This window comes from Mangifera indica, chromosome 12, assembly GCF_011075055.1.
Source record: "Mangifera indica cultivar Alphonso chromosome 12, CATAS_Mindica_2.1, whole genome shotgun sequence".
Classification (NCBI taxonomy): Eukaryota; Viridiplantae; Streptophyta; class Magnoliopsida; order Sapindales; family Anacardiaceae; genus Mangifera; species Mangifera indica.
This window is the reverse complement of record NC_058148.1, coordinates 8,906,135-8,928,785: the sequence shown is the minus strand read 5'-3', so window position 1 is coordinate 8,928,785 and position 22,651 is coordinate 8,906,135. Positions and strand designations below refer to the sequence as shown.

The 22,651-nt window shown below is 32.6% G+C and overlaps 1 protein-coding gene and 1 long non-coding RNA gene across 4 annotated transcripts; one reads left to right on the top strand and one right to left on the bottom strand.

The window, feature by feature from the left end:
• Positions 1 to 555: 555 nt before the first annotated feature.
• Positions 556 to 3,905, top strand: LOC123193294. Of its 2 annotated transcripts, XR_006497047.1 has the most exons (3): positions 556 to 639; positions 796 to 1,027; positions 3,387 to 3,905. It is a non-coding gene; the product is annotated as an uncharacterized LOC123193294 (long non-coding RNA). The 2 variants fall into 2 exon arrangements; XR_006497046.1 differs by lacking the exon at positions 556 to 639 and having other exon boundaries at positions 651 to 1,027.
• On the bottom strand, positions 1,408 to 12,961 carry LOC123193292 (two-component response regulator-like PRR37). Of its 2 annotated transcripts, XM_044606172.1 has the most exons (10): positions 12,776 to 12,961; positions 11,828 to 11,876; positions 11,248 to 11,741; positions 9,066 to 9,227; positions 8,819 to 8,952; positions 8,350 to 8,511; positions 3,542 to 3,725; positions 3,016 to 3,469; positions 2,180 to 2,927; positions 1,408 to 1,802 (listed from the first exon to the last, which is right to left on the bottom strand). In XM_044606172.1, the coding sequence occupies exons 3-10, from the start codon at positions 11,612 to 11,614 to the stop codon at positions 1,695 to 1,697; spliced, it is 2,319 nt and encodes a 772-aa protein (XP_044462107.1). In that variant the 5' UTR covers positions 11,615 to 11,741; positions 11,828 to 11,876; positions 12,776 to 12,961; the 3' UTR covers positions 1,408 to 1,694. The 2 variants fall into 2 exon arrangements, with proteins under 2 accessions (XP_044462107.1, XP_044462108.1); XM_044606173.1 differs by lacking the exon at positions 11,828 to 11,876.
• Between the last annotated feature and the right edge of the window lie 9,690 nt (positions 12,962 to 22,651).

Sequence of the window (22,651 nt, the reverse complement as noted above, 5' to 3'; positions counted from 1 at the left end):
CTATTGCTCTGTTGCATGGTTTTTTCGTTCTGGGTAGCCTCCACATCATAGTGAGATTGGTGATAATAAAATTTCGATTAAATAAAGTTTTCGTTGATTAAAATGATTTCTAAAGGAATATTGAAAAGAAATTCACATGTAATTAAATAATTTTAAATTTAAAAAATATAATAATATATAAAAATATATATTTATTTATATATTTAAAATTGATATATATAATATTGCTCATTATTATAATATCTTTTATAGCTGCCAGAAGAATCCTATGAAATTATAAATTGGTAACACCAAAAACTCTTATTTGTATAGAATACAGAATTGAAGAAATGGAGCCACTGCAATTTGAACGAGCCCCTAGTTAGCCGATGACTTTGTACGATGTCGTATAAATGATGCTAGAAAGCCCATTATTTATGCCACGTCATAAATGCAGCCCACGTGGGTTAAGCCTTTTAATTAGTTGGACCAAGTTGTCTTCTGGACTATTATACAAATTGACCAATTCAATATCTTTAAATTCAGTGGTTGAAATTAATATTGCCTATTGCCTATATACGGTTTATGGAGGGTGCCCACTTGCATGTCATCTAAGGAGTCATTTGTTCCATGAATACTGTCCCCATAATTAGAGATAAGGTTGAGATTTGAGTTCGGATCTAGCTTTAGCCTAAGGGTTAAATTAGTTTCGAATTGAATTCAAAATATGATAATTTTCAAATTAAGTTCAAACTTCATGTTATTGATATTAACTTAAGTTCATCTCTAACTGAGTTTTGTTTTGTTTGGGTTCAGCCCAGCATGTGACCCTAATTAGAGATGCCAAAAATGGTGCACTAAAGTCAGCTACCTTTCCCTATTGGAGATTGCTCCTACTCTTCATCCTGATCCAAACCTCTCTTTTTGGCCATTAGAAATGGGAAGGGGTAAAAGTAACCAATAAAACAACACCATCACTTGTTCCTCATCCATTATTTGCTTATGTTCTTCCTTCATTCAGGAGCTGACGATGGGGGAGACTACAGAGGTAAGATCTTCTTCTTCTCTCCCCATGCACCCATTACTTACAGATTCTTCAAAGCATGCAAACTCTGCATCTAGTTATTTATGCCATTTCTTTTTATGCAAACTCTTTTTCTTGTGGCAAGGCTTTCTTCCACAACAACTTGCAACCAAACACAAAATTTTCTGTATTTTTGCCCTTAAGATTCTGAATCGATGGGGGCAATATAAGAAAACAGGGCAGGGTCCTAATACTGTAAAGTAAGATTTTCCAGTCAATTGTTGATAGGACAAAGAAGCTTTTCCATTTGCTTATAAGCTCTAAAAGCAAACAAAAATATCAGAATAAAATGCCAAAAGGGTAGACAAAGGAAATCATGGATGTGAAACAGTAAAAGTCTTTGAAGCATCACCATTCGAGATGGATGAGAAGTTTTGAAAAACAGTAGCACACCGAATATAAGAGTTTTATTAGAAAGTTACCCTAAAGGCAGGCTTCTACATGCTAGTAGTGGTTCAGATGGTAGTAATAATCACCGATAATAAAATGCAGTTCAAGGCGTCTTTTCTAGAGCCGTTGCACAGACAATTAAGTTGATATGCTGCGCTATCAAAAAAATGTGTCCTCCCATATCCACAATTGCTACCAATCTCATGTTAAAAAAATCCACGTGTCATCAGGGAATGGAAGGTTAGCTATCTGGGTCCTTGTCTTTGTTTTCAAGCATCACTTGTTTCACAAATTGTCCTCGAACCCTCGGTCTTTGCTCTGCCAGTTTCTTCCTGCTATGGTATCGCACCTGTAATAGAGGATGTAAATAAGATGTTTCTGTTTGTTCCCCATCCAAAATTGTCTGCAAAGTTGGATATTACCAATGCAAATGCAAAGAAAAAAAAAAGCAATAATCTTCAACTCCAGATTAACATAGTAAGTCTGGCCATACCAATAGCTAGGCAAATGTGATGTTTGCAAGGAAACAAAAGAAGATGATGTATTTTCCTTATCATAGGTCCAGAGAGGGAAGGGGTCATTGTCATCATTGTTTTGTCAAAAGATCATAACTCAGAGTAAGACATCACCCCAAGCCATGGAAGTTCATTTTAATGCAGCTTTCATGCAAAATCTACCTCATGTATTGCTCCATGGTTCTGAGTCTCAAATTGAAATTCCAATTACCTTCTTTTCAAAGCATCTCTCTTTTCTCTTCTGGCGGAATTTGTTCAAAGCAGCCTCTCTTTGTGAGAATTGGTTTTTCGCAACTCCACTCCTGCTCGCATATCCAATGTCACTAGAAGCTCCACTTTTTGCAGCTACACCATTATCACTTTCAACATTCGTTCCTCTGCTGTTTACAACAAGGCTGCTTATGTTCTGTCCATTGCTTCCATGGTTACTTCCTGAGGTACTCCCATTCAAACTGTGATTACCAGTATTGCCTTCAATGGGTGCCCTCAAATTATTGGAGGAACCACACTGAGGAGCTGGTGCTGCTGCCAAGGTTTTCAACAACAAATCATCTTGGTTGGCTAGCTGCTGTTGGAGCATATTATGGACATGGTGGAGGTGATGGTGGTAATGCACTTGGACCTGCTGGTTCATTCCCCTCACTTGAGCCAAAATTGTCATAGTCATGTCAGCATCAGCCTTGCCTGGCATTGTAGGCTGAGGCGATTTATGGCCATTCTGCAATGTTTGAGACAATGAATGGAGGGATTGGACAGTAGATTTCAGTGTTGACTTGTCACTGCAAACAATTTTACTGTTACTACTGCCATTGGACTGCTGACTGAGAGGTGTGCCATGTGGATTAGACTTAAAATTCTGGATTGATTCTCTTTTGGCTGCCTCTGAGCTGTTATCAATTAGAGAATTGCTGTGTGCATTCCCTGTAGGAACTTGATAAGCAGTTGAAGCAGAAGTATATCTGCATCAAAGAAAAATTATTCAGTTGTCAAATTTGAGCTCCTATTGCATGATTATAGATGTTACTCAAATCCAAGATTTATTTATACCTTGAGAAGGCTGAGTGCTCATCTGAATGTCTTAAAACATTTCGTTCATGCAGACCAGTTTCAGTATCTTTTGTTTCTCTGTGCATCTTCAAGCTAAGCTCTAGGCCAGGTATCTCGTTATTTTCATAGTTGGCCTTTTCTTTCATCCCAGAGACCTTAAAGGGTCCTTTTGCGATGTCAAAAACTACATCTCCAATTGTGGAATCAATACTGTTATTGATGACACCCATTTGATCAGCAGCTTGGTTTCTCAAATCACCATTGGCTTTCTTTCTACTGAGCTCCAGTTGTATTTTTTCTTGTTGCTCACCATCCTTCTCAGAATTCATTTCAGAAAGTTTCTCTTTGTTAATTCTTTCAATGTTGTTCAGTTCCTTTCCAGTTGGGTTCTCAAGTTGCAAATTTGGTATTCTGGGTACTCCAAGCTTCAGGTCTTTGCCCATCACAACATGGTCTGATGCAAAAAGCAAATGGTGACATGAGATGTATAAGAGTGAACTACAATGAAAAACAGAGCCATGCATACCAAGTTCATCATCCTGCTGTTCAGATTCTCTTGTTGTGGTTGTAGGCACCCAGCTGTCGCCAAGTGCTTCGGGCCTTGAAAGAAGAACCTGGGAACAAGTGCTCTCAGGGGGATCAGCTAATTGGTCCCATGGTGACGTGGGTTTGGGACTTTCAACTTCTACTGCCCTCTTCGTCCATGAGCTCTGCAAAAGGAGAATGTTAGTGTGCATATGGATTTCTAAGTTTACTTAGTTCTGGGCCTGTATTTTAACCTATTTTTCTCTCACATAGAAGCATGCCTGCAAACACCAATGTGAGCACACAGATTCAGAAAAATACATGCTTACCTACATTTGAATGAAGACAAAGGTAAGCTTAGTTCATAGGGCTACCTAAGAACTCGTACCTCAACAAGTAGTGGCTTCCCAGCTGGAAATACAAACCACTTTTGGCCATTTAACACAATTAGGGCAATTATTTTGCCAGATTACATAGATCATCTACTCATTGCCATCTTTATCCAAGTAATATCATTGCCATATTTCTAGTCTGTTTGAAGTGCATGACTCATTGCACGGACAGACATAGGTCATTGTTGCAGAATACATGTCATTCACCTTCATGGCTCTCTGAGTAGCACTCAGCTTGAGCCAAATGCATTCTTTCATGATCAAAATTCTTTTGCAATGTCTAGTTAGATGAACATAAATGAATGTGATAATGCACAACCAATATTTTAACTTTAGGGACAGCATGACAAAATCATGGTTTAAAATCAAGTATAATTATCTATATCAATTTAATTGATTGTGAATCTTGGAGATTTTAAAGATTGGTTTCGTAGACACATCCTGTTCATGACAATATCAATAGGTATTAATACCTAACCTCTATTTAGATGTGATTGATTTCTTTTCTTAAAGATGAGTTCTTCATAACATAGAGAAACTATTGTTTCTGAAAATAATATATCATCTGCTGTCAAATCTCAATATCTAGTTGTTCTAAGAACCTAGTCATGATGTTATCCAATGCCATCAAACAGCATTAAAGCTACTCCAATTTCCTTCACAATTTCTACATTAGCTCTAACAAACATCCTTTAGGGTGACAACTTAGTATGAGCTAATTTATAATTTTTAAAGTTTGCATTTCTCTCCTTTTTGTGTTTCTTTCAGGAGTCATGTAAATCATTATCAAGTCAATTCTAGAATTTTATTTTATTGACAAGAAATATAACCTTTAATTAATATCATTAGAGATTTAAAAGAAAATTACATGAAAAGGTGACCTGTGATCCACCCTTCTGCAAAGGAATGTATATATATATATATATATATTAAAGAAACACTAAAAGGTACCAAAAATGAAGGATCATTTAGCTATCTTACTCCTAATTTGTTTAATGAAAAAAAGTGTGTTGAATATTGTTGGCGTTTTTAGAGATTACATTCCTAATTTTTAGGAGATTTTTATTTTGTTTTTCTTCTTTCCTTTTTGTACATTTTGTGATCTCCTGTGTTATTTTTTTCCTCAAGATATTGGGATATGATCTCCAAATCTCTAGTATATATTGTAAAGTATATTCAATTCAATATATAGAATAATTATTTTTCTGTTTATAGTATCAGACCTACTCACATCCAGGTAACTCGAACCTTTTTTTCATTTTTTGCTTTTTTCTTTTTCCCTTCATGGATGACCTCGAATCTCCCTTTTCTTATTGATATTTATTGCCATTCTTGTTTCCTCCAATTCATTTATATTTTTAGTAAGAGAATGTCTGAAACTTACGTAAACTTGACATCTAATTTTGGATTTGATCTCGAGAAAGATTTCTCGTTAACTGGTTCAAGTGTGAACTTCAAAGCATCAGTGTTCACAAATTCGAATTTTTTCATTACCCATACAAGGATAGTTAGAATGAAACAAATTGGACAAACTAGTCGTATGATTAGAAGCTTACAAATCAATGATATAAGGAGTGGAATTTATGACAGTAGATGGAGCAAAAAGATTTTTACTTGTATGAGTCAATGAACAATTAGAAGTACTAAATGTTGGACTAGACTTTCATAAGTTGATCAATTTGCTTTTGCTAAAAAGCCTAACTCAACTTCTTTGGCAATAGATTATGGTTGTTTATGTTTTGACTTTCAATTTGCTAGTTTTCCATGAATCAACCACCAAATTTTTTAAGTGTGACATGATTTATTGCAAAGGTCACACCACACCCGACACTTCTTATTGGGCTTTCGTTGATCAGGAGTGTTTTGTCCTCTAACATGAGCTTTAGTAGCAACCAGGGTTGAGTTTTCACTTGCTCCAATATTCCTTTTACAGAGAATAACATATCTCATGACTTTCCTGACAAAGCACCTCAAAGAATTCATTGATAGAGAGTAGGGGAATTCTTCCAATAATCCTTCCTCATAGCTCATCACATTCTATATTGAGACCAATAAGAAATCTAAAGACCCAATTGACATTCATAGTTGCTTTGTAATGATTGCAATCATCTAGGCCCTTTCACTACTAATTGTTAAACATAAATAATTTTTGCCATGTGTTTGAGAAAATTTAAGTATTTGGTGATTGTATTATTGCCTTGACATACTTCACCGAGTTTCAAGGTGAGTTTATCAACTTGAAATTGGTTACTCAAATCTAAGTACATTTTGGTAACATTATCCCAAAGTTATTTAGTTATAGAGCAACACATGCAATTGGAACTAATATTTTCTTCCATGGAATTCAAGAACCATATCATAACCATGGAATTCTCAATGTCCCAAGTTGCCTATGATAGATCTATAATAGCTAGTCTTCAAGTATCTCTCGTTGGGTAACCATTTTTTCCTCGTCCTCAAATATGCATGTGAATTGATTGAAACCAATGTATAAAATTATCCCACTAAGACATATGATGGTAACCTAGATTGAGTGATATTCGGTATTGGAGGAAATATGAGGAGAGTGGGCTACAGTGGTCAAGACAATTATAAACTCTGAAGTAGCTTTAGACATGGTGATGATAGTTGGTGGTAATGGAAAAAAACAACCTATGGTTTTGACAAAATTGTAGATTGACAATAGTTGACAATAGATTGACAACAGGTTAGGGTTTCTAGAAGATTGATAACTGTTGAAAATAAATTATCAAATTTCAATGATTTATGGTTGCAGATTTGATGATTTATAGTTATAGATTGATGACTTTCATCAATTTTACTGTCATTTTTTATGACTATTATGTCTTTTCAATAAGTTGTTTCTAACATCGTCTAAGATTTTATAGTGACATCTGTGTCTTTTTTATAGTTATTATATAGTTTTCTATGTTATCTGACTTTTTGGGTGGTTTTTACATAGTTTCTGACATCGTCAACTTTTTTTGATGGTTTTATGATCTCCAACAATATCATTGATAGTTTCTATGATTACTAACAACTTTTGATGCTATTCTAATGATTATGTGTTTTTTTGACACCTTTTTTGGAGATCTGAACAAGATTTCAACTTCAGTATTTTTGCTTCAATACCATATGAATTGAAAGAAATTATATTTCAGTATATGAAAATTACATGAGAATTGACTTCTTCTTATAGGGAAGATCTCTAATTTAGGGAACTATATTAAATCCTATAATATCACACAATTCTTATTTACTACATTTACAATATATCCTAGCTAAAAACAAGATATAATTTTTGGACAATTAGAAAATTGAGATATTTGAGATTGTGAGAATTAGAAAACCCAATCAGAATTTTCTCTTTTTCACAGTTTCAAGAGATTGGGTGGAGAAAATAATGCTCATAAAAGCTTTATATCTGAGGCTACTATTGTTAGAGGTAGGATCCTTTGCAGTACCCTTTCTGTCCAACTAAGTGCAGTTGACAAAGTATAACCTACCACCTTAGACAAATCCCACAACTTGCAACACTCCGCTTCGGTTACCCACATTCTTTTTTGTATTATTCTAAAATAAAAAAGAGTCAGGTGTATGGAGTATGTTCCTTGACCCTCTCTTAATTGACAACCGCATCTCTCCGTCACCTAAATCCATATGCAACCTCTATGTTCACTTTGGTTACCACAGGACTTGATCACTATATCTATCTTAAACTTTTTTCCAGCATCAAGTTACTAACTCTCTCCAATCTTCTTTCACAAAGAAGATAGTATTCAACATCATCCACTGTAACCAGCCAGTGTAAATAATGAAAAGTTAGGAAGGAAAATTTATTGGAGTTAAAAGAAGGAGTTTGACAGAAATGTGTTGATAAGAGCCCTGAGTTTAAACTAAGATCTGCTAAGAGCCAAATCCCATTACTGTGAACAAATCAAATGTAACTAAATCATTTATAATACCTAACATAACTTTAAGAGTGACATATATTAAAAAACTTATACATCAGATACTTGAAAGTACTTGGAGATCCATGGTTAATCACCAAGATTTCTTTGCTAAGAACTATTTAAATGCTAGCATTAAATTGTAAGCTACAAGTTTTTCTCAATCCTAGAATCAGTTACACAAACTCAAAAGGAAAATATAACTATTTGGCTCAATACGTAAAGGTACACCAACAGATAAACTTATTGCTACCAAATACTAACTATTTCAGATGCAACTCAAACCTTTATTTATTAGAATTGAAACTAACCATATTGATAATAGCAAAGTAAAAGCAACACAGAGTTGAAGAGTAAAAGTTAGCAAATCAGTAAAATAATGAACAGTAACACAAGCAAAGTTCCAACGTACATATTAAAGAAATGAGAGAAAGTGCACGTTACTAGTAAGTAAAAAAGAAGTATACCTGGGTGCCACTTCCATTATCGCTTCCATCCCGAATATTTAAACTGATGCTTCCTATATCATCTTCATTGTTGCTGCCAGAGTTGTTATCCGACTCTTCAAGACTATTTGACTTGGTTGATTTTTGAGTCATTACACCACTTTCACTCCCACTACCACTAGACTGATGAAAGAATGAATAGTAAATACAAAACAGATGAGGAAAATTTTTATACTTTCTGCCATCTTATATCAATGATAAGGAAAATAAATTATGAAAATGTGACAAAGAAAGGATGTGAATGATCCAAAATCACAATTATTAAAACATGGTACAATGGCATGATAGCAAGCGAAAATCAGTGCCTTCTTCATTGGTATGAATGGCCAATAACTAATAAGTATGCATAGGTAATCACAGACCTGATAAGAGCCAAAAATTTGGTCCATCATATAGTCATACATAAAGCGGGATAACAATAGCAACTCACTCTGTGGCTTTTCCTCCATGCATGCTGCCAAAGGTTTTGAAGCTCATTCTTTCGAATAGGCTTCACTAAAAAGTCAACTGCACCCTTGGATAAACACTTAAAGACTACACTCACAGAATGATGAGAGGACATCACTGCACACAAAACTCCCCCAGGTGTAGCAGTTAAAAATATCAATTTGAAAAGGTAATAACAGCAAAACAGGGTTAATTTCAAAAATAAGTAAAAGTACAAGAAAAATACTTACTAATAACTGGAATATTCTTGCAAGTTTTGTGGCTCATAATCTTGCGCAAAAGGCCAATGCCTGATAGGCTAGGCGTGACTACCTCAGTTAAGATTAGGTCAATTTGATTGGTTAGATCTTCCAAGATTTTCCAAGCTTCTAGGCCATTTTCTACAGCCACAACTGCCAAAATTGAAATATACGTTTGCTTCATAAGTAAAGCGAAACAACAGAGAGGTAAAATTGATGTACCAAGGGGAAATACATCATAATTTAAAAATTTAACTTCATAGTTTTTGGATTTCTTTGTCCAAGGGAGGTATGATTACTACTGCTATTTGTATAGAATCGTTTGTCCTCCCTAGTTTTTTAACTCTCTGCAAACACGTAATCCATAAGATAAAAAAGGGAGTTTGAAAATTTTGTATTCATTTACAAAGTGTCTTTGTAATAAGAACTTAGTTGAAAATGAGCTCACTAGTAACTCACGCACGAGAAGGGTAAGTGTATGACATCATATAAAGCTCTCAAGGAAGTTAGAGTAATTTCACAAATTCAAAATCATGTTAGATTTCACAAGAATCAAAGGGCTTCTTGAAATTGATCAAATATTAAATTATACATCTCACACTAATGCTGTTTAAAAAATATGAATCACGATGTCAAAATCACAAATGAAGACAACTTTTCCCTATAACAACACCTATCCAAACTAGGGTTGGATTCGAGTCGAGCCAGCTCGAGCTCGAGCTCGGCTCGGCTCGGTTCGAGCCCGAAACGAGCCGGGTTCAGCTCGGCTCGATCGAGCTCGAGCCGAGCCCGAGCTGGCTCGGGTTGACTCGGTATATTTTTTTAAAATTTTTTTTATACAAAACGGTGTCGTTTTGATCTATATATATATACAAAACGGTGTCGTTTTGATATAAAAAACGAGCCGAGCCGAGCCGTTATCGAGCCGAACTGAAAACGAGTCGAACTCGAACCGAGCCGAACTCGAGCCGGCCCTTAAAAAGCCGAGCCGAGCCCGAGCTGGCTGCGAGCCGAGCTCGGCTCGGCTCGAATCCAGCCCTAATCCAAACAAACGCTCAAGCTTAAATAGTAGTCACAAGAAACATAAACTCTTAATTTATACTCGGCTCGCAGCCAGCCCTAATCCAAACAAACGCTCAAGCTTAAATAGTAGTCACAAGAAACATAAACTCTTAATTTATACCCTAGATGCGTTTGTGCGTTTGGTTTGTGCAACAATATATGGGATTGGATTATTGGTGTAACCATGCAACTGTTTCAGTGCTGAACATAGGAGGGATACGTAATCCTTGGGCCCACCACCAAGTCTTATGGGATTGGATCATCGGATAACTAATCCAATAGGAAAAGATAGGATTAGCTTAACTCATAATCGGAACACTCTGTTACAGAATATTTAAATTATGTATTCCAAAACAAAATGATATTAAATAGTTATTTATATAATAAAAATTTAATTATTGCTATAACTAAGATCTTCATAAATAATCAGTGGCTAATTTCAATGAATATTTACATATTTAATTTTTCAAAAAATTAAATTATTTTTTTATTAATACTTGCATGAATCATAATCACTAATATAAATAACATTTATTTATTTTATTTTAATTAATTAAAATAAAAATGTAAATTAATTAATTAACTGGAATACTATTCCATAAATTTATTATTGTAAATAAAATTTATTAAATTTTTTATAAGTAAAAGATGAAGAAGTACTTTAATATTTCTTTTTTTTTTTCATTTAAAATGGTTTTAATTACCTTAGTAGAGAAACTTGAAATCAAATCACATCCAATCCAGTATTGGACCAAAAATAGAATAGAATACTTCTATTTATTATCAAATCTTTGCCAATCCCACCACTGGGTACCAAACACACTCTTTTTTAGTCATTTAAAAGAACCACAACTTGGAATACTCAAAAGAAGAATACTATACCAAAACCAAGAAAGAGCAAAATAACCAAGCTATTTTGGATAAATATGTTATATGACTTACTGGAAACCATTAACAAGAAGGCCATAGCCGTGTTGACACTTTTATGCATACAAAACCATATAACATCCTCTCTTCTACCAATTTGATATCAATTTCCAAAATAAAATAATATGTACTTCAATTCTCAAGTCAGAGATATAGATCCTTCTATGTTAGGAAAGTTACTGACCTTCATAGCCACAATTTCGAAGTAATGCACAGACAACACGGCGAGTTGAATCATCACTTTCCACAAGTAGAACCTTAAGTGACCTGAGAGGCAGAAACCTCTCCCAGCAGACAAGAGACACCTGAGGCTGTTGCTGTGGCCTTTGCAGGACAGCCTGCAGATGTGCTTGAGCCTGAATCACTTCCACCCACCTATCATTGACATCTTCCACATCCTCGTTAATTCTTGATTCATATTCCTCTGAGAGCCCCTGCCCCTCACCAACAACCCCATCCCTTATTTCCTTGTGCTCATCTCGGATATGGTGATTTAGTTCCAGCAACCCATTAGTCATGGGGCCATTATCATTCATCCAAATTAACTCCATCAACCAGACTCATACAGACCAATGATGTGGAAGTTGCTAAATAGAATTGGTGAGATAACCTCCTTTGTTCCACAAGAGAGCTTGCACATATTGTTGTCTCGATGATATCAACTTAAAAGTGGAGAACCTTAACAAATCCCACAGAAGAAATTCTTATGGAGTTCCATACATAATTATCATAAATAAATCCATTACAAAAAAAAAAAAAAATACCTAGTCTCATATGAGCTAGATAATGGTGTCTCCATCCAAATTCCAACAGCTTGAAACATCAGCAGAATACTTATCAAGATATGTAAGTTGAATCCAAGAAGTATATGAAATTAAATACTCATAGTGAAGCATAGACACAGATTCGTAGCTGATGAAATGTTTAAAAAGGAAAGCATAGATATTTAAAATCATGTCAACAAAAAATTGTTTTGGAAAAAAAAAAAGAATTTCGTTACTTTGGTTGGAAGGTAAACTAGTTTCGGACATAATTCTTTCCTCAAGCAAACGTATTGCAACATAAACTAGTCCACGAAAAACACAAGGAAGAAGTAAAAAATATACGTTTGATTCGGAGGAAAACTTAACTAACACAAGTCCAAAATTTCTTTAAAAATTAAAAAAAAATACAAATACAAGAGAACATTTAAATTGAATTTGCTCTTATCTGCTTGATCTCTCCGAAAGAAATTAGAATTTAACAGAAACAGAGAAACAATAGCTTCAGATTGAAAGCAGTGAAGTTGAAATTTAGAGGAAAAAGATAAATGAAATTCGTAATCAAGTTTCCGGCTTTATTAATGCGAGATAATGCACTTAAAGAAGCCAAATCCAACTGTTAACACAGTAAACAAAGTGATGTTTTCATCCAACCAAACAGATAGTACCAGACACAGCATTTTCATAATTCCACTTCCAGAAGGAAAAGAAAATAGAATTGATATTCGAGTAATTCGATACCACATATTTTGAAAGAAACAATAAAATGAAGTCCAAATCTTCGAAATGCAGAAAAACAAAAACCATCTCAATTCGAGTATTTTTATTTTTCATCAGAAGAACCTGAACTGGAAGCATAAGAGTTCATCGTTTCTTCGAAATCAAATAATTAAACAATTCGTAATTTTATCAGCAATCGAAGAAACGGAAACAAACAGCTATTCAATTTACCTCTGGTAAATTCATTCGAACGAGAAGCAGACGCCAAAAGTTTCAGAAATTCAAATCAAAATAACGAATTTCATGCATTTCACTTTTTAGGGCTTTGTTTTAATTATTATAACAGGGGAAAGCTTGACTGGTTGAGAAACGGCGAGGCCTTGAAGGGAAGATCGATCTTGTCCAAACGATATTATAGTACCCAGTCGACGTACTGACATTGGCAAAAGAGAAGCGTGTAATAGTGACACGTAATATGACACGTAGGATCAGTATCTGATGAGATGGAGGGTAGATCTAAACCTGAACTCTGAATAATTTCTGATGGATCTTAGGCGATCCTCCATATCGAGTAAACTGACACGTGGCGCAATATTTGAACAGTTAAAGATGCCTGCATTCAGGAACTTTATATTTGGATTCGTGGTTTCTATTACGACAGCTAAGTTGAGCCCACATAAGATGGGGGGTGTTAATTAAAAATAATTTTTATATGATAAAAATTATATAAAATCTCATAATTTTTTCCTTTTAAATACAAAATTAACTTAAAAAATAATTATATTTATATAATTAAAAAAATGTGATTTTATATATACATATAAGACAAAAAAATATTATTTTAATCAATATCCTAATATTACCCTGGATCAAAAGAGGGGTTGATCATTAAAATTGTAATCTCAAAAATACCCTTAATGAACTGAGTTTATTACTCGATGAGTCCAAGAAGTTGCCACAAATATTTTGCTGACGTGGCTTAGGAAAGCCGGGTCAATTTTTGGACGGTTTACCGGTTGAACGACCGCCCGGGAATGTTTTGTGGACCGGTTCAAAAGACAGGGTGGACAACAGTATTCAAATCCAAATCCAAATGACGTCAATTATTATTATATTAATATGTTTAAAAATGTGTTCTCTACACATTAGACATAGCAACTTCTTTTAAATTTATATTTAACTGCTTTGTAAATAAATAATAAATTGAGAAAAATATAATAATTGATGAAATAATTATTTTTACAATTATATTAAATTAATAGATGCTATCACATCGCAAGTGAAGTAATTAATTTAAAACATAAATAAAAATATTTTTATTTTCACATATGAATAAAAATTGTTCTTATGGGAGAATTAATAATAGGGTTATATTCAAACTGGACTAAATTTAAGTTTATTTAGATTGGAACCAAACTAAGTTTAGATTTAATTCGATTTATATAGAATCAAATTCAAATTCGTTTAAAAATGTTTAAGTTTGATTCGTTTTAATTGAGTCAAGCCTAAAATCAATTGGAGTTTAAGGTAAAATCGATCTCTAAACTCGGTTTGGTATTAAAATGATATTATTTTAATGTATTTTTATCAAAACAATATTATTTTATATCAAATTTTATAGGTTCATAAGTTTAATAAATCGAACATTCTTAAAACTCCAGTTTAAAAATATTACATTTTCATACACAAATTTGAACTCGTTTAAGCTAAGTTTATTTGGGTTCATTTAAATTGAACTCAAATTCAAATAAATTCGGCTCAAATCTAATCTTAACAAATAGAATTAGAAACTTTTAAAAAGTTTGAAAACTTCTCTTAAAAAAAGCGAATTCCTACGATAATACTAAAATTTAGTGTATTTAATGTCATATGACTGATCAAAAAATCAATTTATAATTTTAAAATGAATTTGATTAAAAAAATTTTAAAATAATTTTAATAAATTTGATGTAACAGTGTCCTCATCATGTGAAGTGGAATGGTGATTTAATGATATCACTAAAACGGTGTAGTATTATGGACAAATAAGAAATTACAGGATAAGCGATGAGGTAGAAAGAATTGAAATAGGGACATGTTTTTGGCAATACAATTGCAACGTCTGGTTTCAGAAAAAAATTCGCAGAGAAAGTTGAAGTGGGGATAAAGTGCGACGTATGAGGCAGTGACTTTTCCTCATCGTAAGCTTTGAATCTCATGCCTTATTTGTGGCTTCGGCTTAAGATTTGCTCCCTGCGTTTCACTAAGAGTTAAAAAAGTTTTCATTATTCCTTATCCCTTTTCTTTCTTTGGAATCTCCTCCTCCTCCTCTACAGCTTCATCCACTTGTTCCTTTTCCTTCATTTTTTCTTAAACACAAAAATTTTAGAAATATTTTATTGTGAAAAATATTTGAAAGATCTTTTTGAAGGCAACGGATACATTCATTTTAAATGAAATCAATCCACTGTGGAGTGTGATAAATATACTTTTTTAAAAAAAATTTATTGAGAAATCAATTAATTATTTATTGATAAAGCGATTAATTTTAAAAGAAAATTTGGGTTTTTTTTAATTTTTATTTTTTGCAATTAAGGTATAATATTTATCCTTTTTATTTAGACCACCAGAAAGATGCCAATGGCCCATGAACCACTCCTTCAAAAGACTAAAATGAAAATTAAATGAGGGATTCTTCCTTTTTTGTCTTCAATTTCAACATGGTGTTGTTTATGTACAGTGGGGCTTCATTTAGATGATTAATCAGAATATTCTTCACGTGAACTCCCGGGACTACTTCAGCGGCCAATCCCCTCTTTTTCAAACGGCCAAAGGACTATTTTTCACCCAAGGTATGTTATAATGCCAAGTATCCCACTTTTATTTATAATAATATCAAATATTCATCCATCAGCAATTAAAATTAATAGAACCTTGATCTCTTGAAATTTTATCTCTTTTTACCCTCCTAAACTTTAAAAACTAAAAATTTCTCCCAGCTTAAGTTTTAAAAAATGACAATTTCACCCTAAGGTTTTATTTTGAAATCTCTGACATCATCTCTGGCCCCATTGTCAATGGTCTCTTCCTCCCGAAGCATTCTCTCTCTTCGACGATCTCTTTTCTCCCATTTGGAGTCTCGATCTGCGTTGAAAGAACGATGGAAGATGAAGAACTTCGTCGGGGAAGACGAAGTTCTTTGTGCTCCCAGACGAAGATGAAGTTGTTGTCTTCGTTTGGGAGGACGATCATCTTCCCAGAAGAAGACCTTTGGGAAGACGAAGATTGGGTGTCTGACATCGATCAAATATCCAAATGGGAGGAAATAGACTATCAGAGGGAGATGATGCTTCAGGAAAGAGAGGCCACCTGTAATGGAGCCGGAGATAACGTCAGAGATTTCAAAACGAAACCCTAGGGTGAAACTGCCATTTTTTAAAGCTTAGGTCAGGGGAAACTTTTAGTTTTTAAAGTTTCAGGGGGCAAAAAGAGATCATATTTTAGTTTATTTTTAATATTATAGAAAAAATAACGATTTTACCCTTACTGTTATTAATTTTAATTGATAATGAGTAGATATTTGGTATTATCATAGATAAAGAGGGGACACTTGACATTGCAGCATACCTTGGGTGGGAAATAGTCCTTTAGCCTTTTCAAATAGGCCAAAAGACTATGTCCCACCCAAGTTTAGTGAAATGTAAATTTTTACCAGTTAACTTTTAAAAACTTAAATACTTGCTTATATATTAAAATTTACTATTAAAATTAAAGATAAAAATAGCATTTACCTAAAAATATAAAAAAACTAAAAATCTATTACATTTTCCCCCAGACTTAAAAACTAATAATTTTTTTTCCACCCCAAATTTAAAAAATGACTATTTCCCCCATTAGGTTTGAAATTCTTACCTTGTTGCTTTTTCGATGACTAGAGTTAGTCAACTTCAAAACTAACGTTCCACCCATCTCCCAGAGGAGGACAACATGAATTTGTGCAATGCACAAATTTGCATTGACGAATTGTTGGTTGGACTTCGATTGGTCGACAATTTGTCCTCCTCGGGAGATGGGTGGGGTGCCGATTTGAAGGTTGTTGACTTTGGTCACTGGAAAAGTAGCAAGGAAAAAGTCTCAAACCCTAGGGGGAAATGGTCATTTCTTAAACTTGGAATGGGAGAAAATTGGTTAGTTTTTAAACTTTGAAAAAAAATTATGATAAATTTTTAGTTTTTTAATATTTTTAATTAAATAATATTTTACCTTTAAACCTAACAATAATTTTTAACATATGAATAATTATTTAGATTTTTGAAAATTAATAGATAAAAATTAGTCATTTCACTGTACCTTAAATGAGAAATAGTCTTTCGGCCTTTTAAACATCCTTTCTTCATGAATATGATAAATTGAAATAGTATTTTTTCTTAATGTTCTATAGTCCTTAAACCCTTGAAAAACTAGCATGTGCTCACCCCAAAAACAAAATAATAATAATAATAAGGCCAAACGACTATTTCCCACCCAAGGTTTGATGTATTCTCAAAAGTCCCCCCTTTAACTATGAAAACACCAAATACCCACCCATGGCCGGTTAGATTTAACCAAACCCTAACGCCTGAAAATATTATCTCCTTTTGCCCCCCTAAACTTTAAAAACTGAAATTTTCCCCCCGCCTAAGTTTTAAAAAATTGCAGTTTCACCCTAGGGCTTGGTTTTGAAATCTCCGGCGACCTCTCCAGCTCCGTTGCCGACGAAGTCTTCTGGGAAGATGAAGTCTTCTGGGAAGACGAAGAATCTTCCCGACGAAGTTCTTCGTCTCCCACGACGTCTCCGGGCGCTGATCGGACCTCCAAATGGGAGGAAAGAGATCGCCGGAAGGAGAGGTTGCTTCGGGAGGGAGCGGCCGTCGGCAACGGAGCCGGAGAGGTCGCCGGAGATTTCAAAACCAAGCCCTAGGGTGAAACTGTGATTTTTTAAAACTTAGGGTGGGGGAAAATTTTAGTTTTTAAAGTTTAGGGGGGCAAAATTAGATTCTATTTTAGTTTATTTTTAATATTATAGCAAAAATGATGATTTTACCCCTACCACCGTTAGGGTTTGGTTAAATCTAACCGGCCATGGGTGGGTGTTTGGTGTTTCATAGTTAAAGGGGGGACTTTTGAGAAAACGCTAAACCTTTGGTGGGAAATAGTCGTTTGGCCTAATAATAATAATAAAGAAATCTAAACACATCGAGGTGAAGATTGTATTTTCGATACCAATAGACCCTTTAGAAAAAACAAAACAAAACTCATTAGGATTTAAGTTGCATCATCAAAAATTATTCTTGCATTTTTTTTCCTGCCAATAAAAGATTGATCACAAAGAAGTTACTTGCTTGTATCATTATTCTAAAGGGGCGTTTGGATGAAAGTTAATAAAAATTATTCTGATAATCTATCTTTTATTATTTATATTATTTTGTTTAAGTTATAAATAATCAAATATTTCCATAATATTGTATTACCAATAATGATGCGAGAGGTATATACTTTAGGTATTAAAAAATTATTAAGGTAATCTTGATTTTATTATAATTATATTCTTATTTTTTAATTTTTTTAAGAAAAAATAATCTTATTTTCAATTAATATAAAAAATATTTTAGAATAATTAAACTAATGGTATTTAAGAAAAATAATATACTAGTATTCTTTTGTTACCTTTAACAAACACTATAATTATTTATACTTACTTATTTTTATCAAATTTTATTAAAAATAGTAATAATTTATACTTAATAATCTTCAAAGAAATCTTTCTGTAAGATAATATTCCAATTTTAATAATAAAACATTATCTAAATCAAACGTCCTCTAAAAGAAATGTTATGTGTATATATTTTTAATATATAATTTGAGTATACAGATAATATATCATCATATGATTGAGTATTATTTTATATTTAATTAAAAATAATTCAATCACATAATAACATATTATTTATATTTAAAAAATATATAAAAAATATATGTATATATAGTTATATTGTTATCCCAACTCTTGACTTGGGTTAGCTTTTTTTTTAAAATTAATTATTATGGCATAAAGAAATTATATGTTTATTTGCAACTCAGTCCTGTTGAATTGAATTAAAATTTGAATGATTTAAGTTTGATTCTCTAATTGTGTCCAATTACATTATTGCTCATATTGATGCACTTGAAAGTTTGTATCGTGGCTTGAATGTAATATTACTAATCTATTGAAAGTTTAAACGATATATTTATATCCCAAAACCATGCTCCTTTGTTATGAATATAAATAAATATATAAATTATATAGTTTAATTATAATTTTTCAAAAGTTAGTTATTCTTGTCTTCAGCTCGAGTTTGAGTCTCCAAGTTCTATACTCACCTTGGGTGTAAGTAAAACCCTACACAATACTTTAAATCTATAGAGTTGCTTGCATATGCGATGAATTAGGATCATTCGATTTAAAAAGAGATGTTTTATATTAAAAAATTAATATTAGCATCATTATTTTCAAGTAAAGTCTATTGTTAAACAATTGAACGATATGTATTAATAGTGAATATTAATTTATATATTAATAATGATGTTTTATCATATAATCAAATAATTTGAATTAAAAATAAAATAATATAATAATACATGATGACATTATCATTAATATACAAATTAATAATCAATTTTTAGTGCATATAGTTTTGCCCCGTTAATTATTTTAGGTTTTATTTTTATATTTTTAATAAAATTTAAAAATCTTTATTATTTAAGATACTGGTGCTCAAAATTTATAATTTTCCACTCAGTAGACTTGAATAAGACAACATAACTTATAACTATTATTTATAAAAGTAAAGCTATATATATAAAATTTGTATATAAAAAAATTGTATAAACTGATATAATAATTATTTAATAATATTATTGTATTTATAAACCAACAAAAATATTAATTTTGCAGCACTACCCTTTAACCCACCATAGTTTATCAATATTGAGGGTAAAATAGTAATTCTGATTTGGAAACTTCGTCTCACACATTGAAATTATAACTGATAACAAATATATCCAAGATTTCTTTAGTTTAGACAAGGGATATAGTATTTAAGGCATAAACTTTCACTAAAATTTGTCACACCCACGGAATCTTACCCAATTTGTCCTTCCACCAAGTGGTATGTCTAACTTCCAAGTTCCGACTCTTCATTTACACACGCAGTGGAGGAAAATCAGAGAATTATGAGTGGGGGCCAATTGTTATATTTAATGAATGAGGGAGACCAAGAAGTAATATTATTTACGAAACCACATCAAGGGTGTTGAAAAAACATTTCAGAAACGAGTAAAATTATGTATATCTATTTTGAATATATAGATAGACATATATTTATTTGTATTATTACGTGATTAAGTATTACTATATCTTTAATTAAAAATTCTTCAATCACATGATGACATATATAAATGTGTTGTATTTAGTGTAGCCTTGAAAAGGAGTTGGTTATAGTAGAGGCAGTTGGGTGTAATACTCAGATGTGTATAACAAGGACATTTTTATCTTTTTATGTTATTTGAGCACAATCCAAGTAAGTTAAAGGGTGAATTCCGTTGGGTGTTCATCTTAGAAATGATGAGATTTATGACTAAATGAAATCTGTAATCGAAAATATTAAACCGATTTGTGTTAAATGGTCAAAACGTGATTGTTATGCGATGTATATGATCTATAGAATGGAATATGATATTTATATATAGACAGTGTTATGTTTTGTACGATGAACATGTAAATTTGGTGTAATAGAATTATTCGATTTTTGATAGGTTACTTGAGTGCCTATTTTGGGTTTAATTACTGTTACAAATATGTTAAAGACCATAGGGAGTTGTTTGAAGATGATTTCATGTGCAAAACCGATAAAAACTATTAAGATTTTTTGTTCCAAACAAGTAAGAACAACCATTTCAAGGATAGGATCAATCATGCAATAACATAACCTAGGGTTTCGCGTACACACAAATAACCGTGTAAAAAATATACACAGTCATTTGTTGATTAAGGTAGGAAAGCTAATTCACAACAAATTACAATATAAAAGACATATATGATTGTTTATGATATATATGATAAGACGTGATAAATCTCTAAATAGAATAGTGCAAAACAATTCATGAAAATAAGAAGACAAAAATACCCCTAGGGTAACATACATTTATGAATGTGAGGTAAAAGGATATCCATGATGCAAAAGTAAACGATTATTCAAGAACGTGTATAGACATGTATGTTGATTAAAATATAAACAATCATGAATGAATGGATAAAGACATTCATGTTTAGTATAAAATGAACGTTCGTTCATAAAAAAAAAATTTATGCATCAATCAAATAATGAATAGCCATCCATGGTAAATGAACAATCATTAGTAGGGTATCCCACCAGTTTTAGGGATTATGTTAAAGGGTACATAGTAGAGCCAAATTGTGCAGAGTAAGTTCCTAAAATAAGGCATGAATTGACATGATGTGTAAAGGGTGAATGCGAGATGCAAATTTAAGTTACATGATTAAAGGGCTCGAATGCATGAGAACAGTTTTACCGTCTATATGTTTTCCTAGATCGAGAATGAAAGTCATGTTTAAGAACCAATGCAGTTGTACACATATGACACCATGAACCCAGAATACCCATTGAACAACACGTGTGAGTCAACAGTACTTTCTCACTTGATCAGACGGTGCATCTAAAAATCCAAAATTCTATTTTCTGTGTCAGGCACAACCAATATTTTGTTCATCCTATTTGTGTTCACAAATGTCTGGTTAACTTTTTTAAACAAAATTGGGGAAAAGACTAAATTGCCCTCTAGCCATTTATTATTATTATTATGAATGGCCACGCTGGTCATGAATCATGAAAAACATTATCAAAACCATTTATTTATTTATTTATAATTTTACACAATTTTAAAACATAAGTAAAATTAAATCCTTAATAATATGATAATAATTATTTTGTTGCATTCATTTAATGTAACTTTAAAATATACCTTTTTCATTTTTTTTGTTGGTAGGATCTTACCGTGTACTAAGATTGTAATGTTATTGGCCAAAACAAAACCGTGGAACTGGTTTGCCCTCGCAATTGTCTAGGCCGAGAAGCAGAAATTTCTGGCAGAAGAAAGTTACTTGTTTTGGCAGGGACGCATATTCTAAACAGTATATGCGCTACCAGAAATGGGTACCCTGAAGAGGTGAAAACGTTCGGCTTTTCATAAAAACCTTATTTATCATTATCAGAACACGATATTATTTTATTTTTAATTTAAAATTATTTAATCATATAATAATAGTCAAAAGACTATTTTTCATCTAAAATGTCTTCTTTTCAAGTTTCATCTTTTAACTTTGAAAATCTCATTTACTCACTTACAAAAGATTAAAATTAATGGTTTTAAGAGTAAAATCGTTATTTTATCTATAATATTAAAAATAAACTTAAATTTGAATTTATTTCCCCCTATAAACTCTAAAAACTAACAATATACCCCCAACCAAACTTCTCAAAAACAATATTTTCCTCTCTTAGGGTTTCCAAACTTTCAGATAAAGTTTTTGGACAAAGAAGAGCTTATCCGATGATCTCTAAACAACGTACCCACCCTCTGGTGGGTCCTCCTTCCGACTCGATAGGGGTCATCTTCATCAGAGAACGAAGACGACTCATCTTCATCTCTTACAAAAACGAATCGTCTTCGTTCTCCGATGAAGACTGCCCCCACCGAGTCAAAAGGAGTGTTGCCGAAAGGAGGATTCGCCGAAGGGTGGGTATGTTACCTAGAGATCGTCGGAGAAACTCCTCTTCGCCAAAAAACTTTGTCTAAAAGTTTGAAAACCTTAAAGGGGAAAATGTTGTTTTTGAAAAGTTTGGGTTGGAAAAAATTGTTAATTTTTAGCGTTTATGGGGAGAGAATAATATCACTAACTGGCTCCGCTAATTTTAACTGATTATAGGTGAATAAATAAAATTTTGAAAGTTATAGGATGGAAAATTGAAAAAAAGGCATCTTTTGGCCTATAATGATACATTATTTATATTTGTGTACTTAATAGTA

Coding starts and splice junctions, on each gene's coding strand:
- LOC123193292 (XM_044606172.1), bottom strand. CDS start 11,614: ATGGAGTTAATTTGGATGAATGATAATGGCCCCATGACTAATGGGTTG. Junction 9,228..11,247: donor TCGAAATTGTGGCTATGAAG/GTCAGTAACTTT, acceptor CAATTTTGGCAG/TTGTGGCTGTAGAAAATGGC. Junction 1,803..2,179: donor AGAGATGCTTTGAAAAGAAG/GTAATTGGAATT, acceptor CCTCTATTACAG/GTGCGATACCATAGCAGGAA.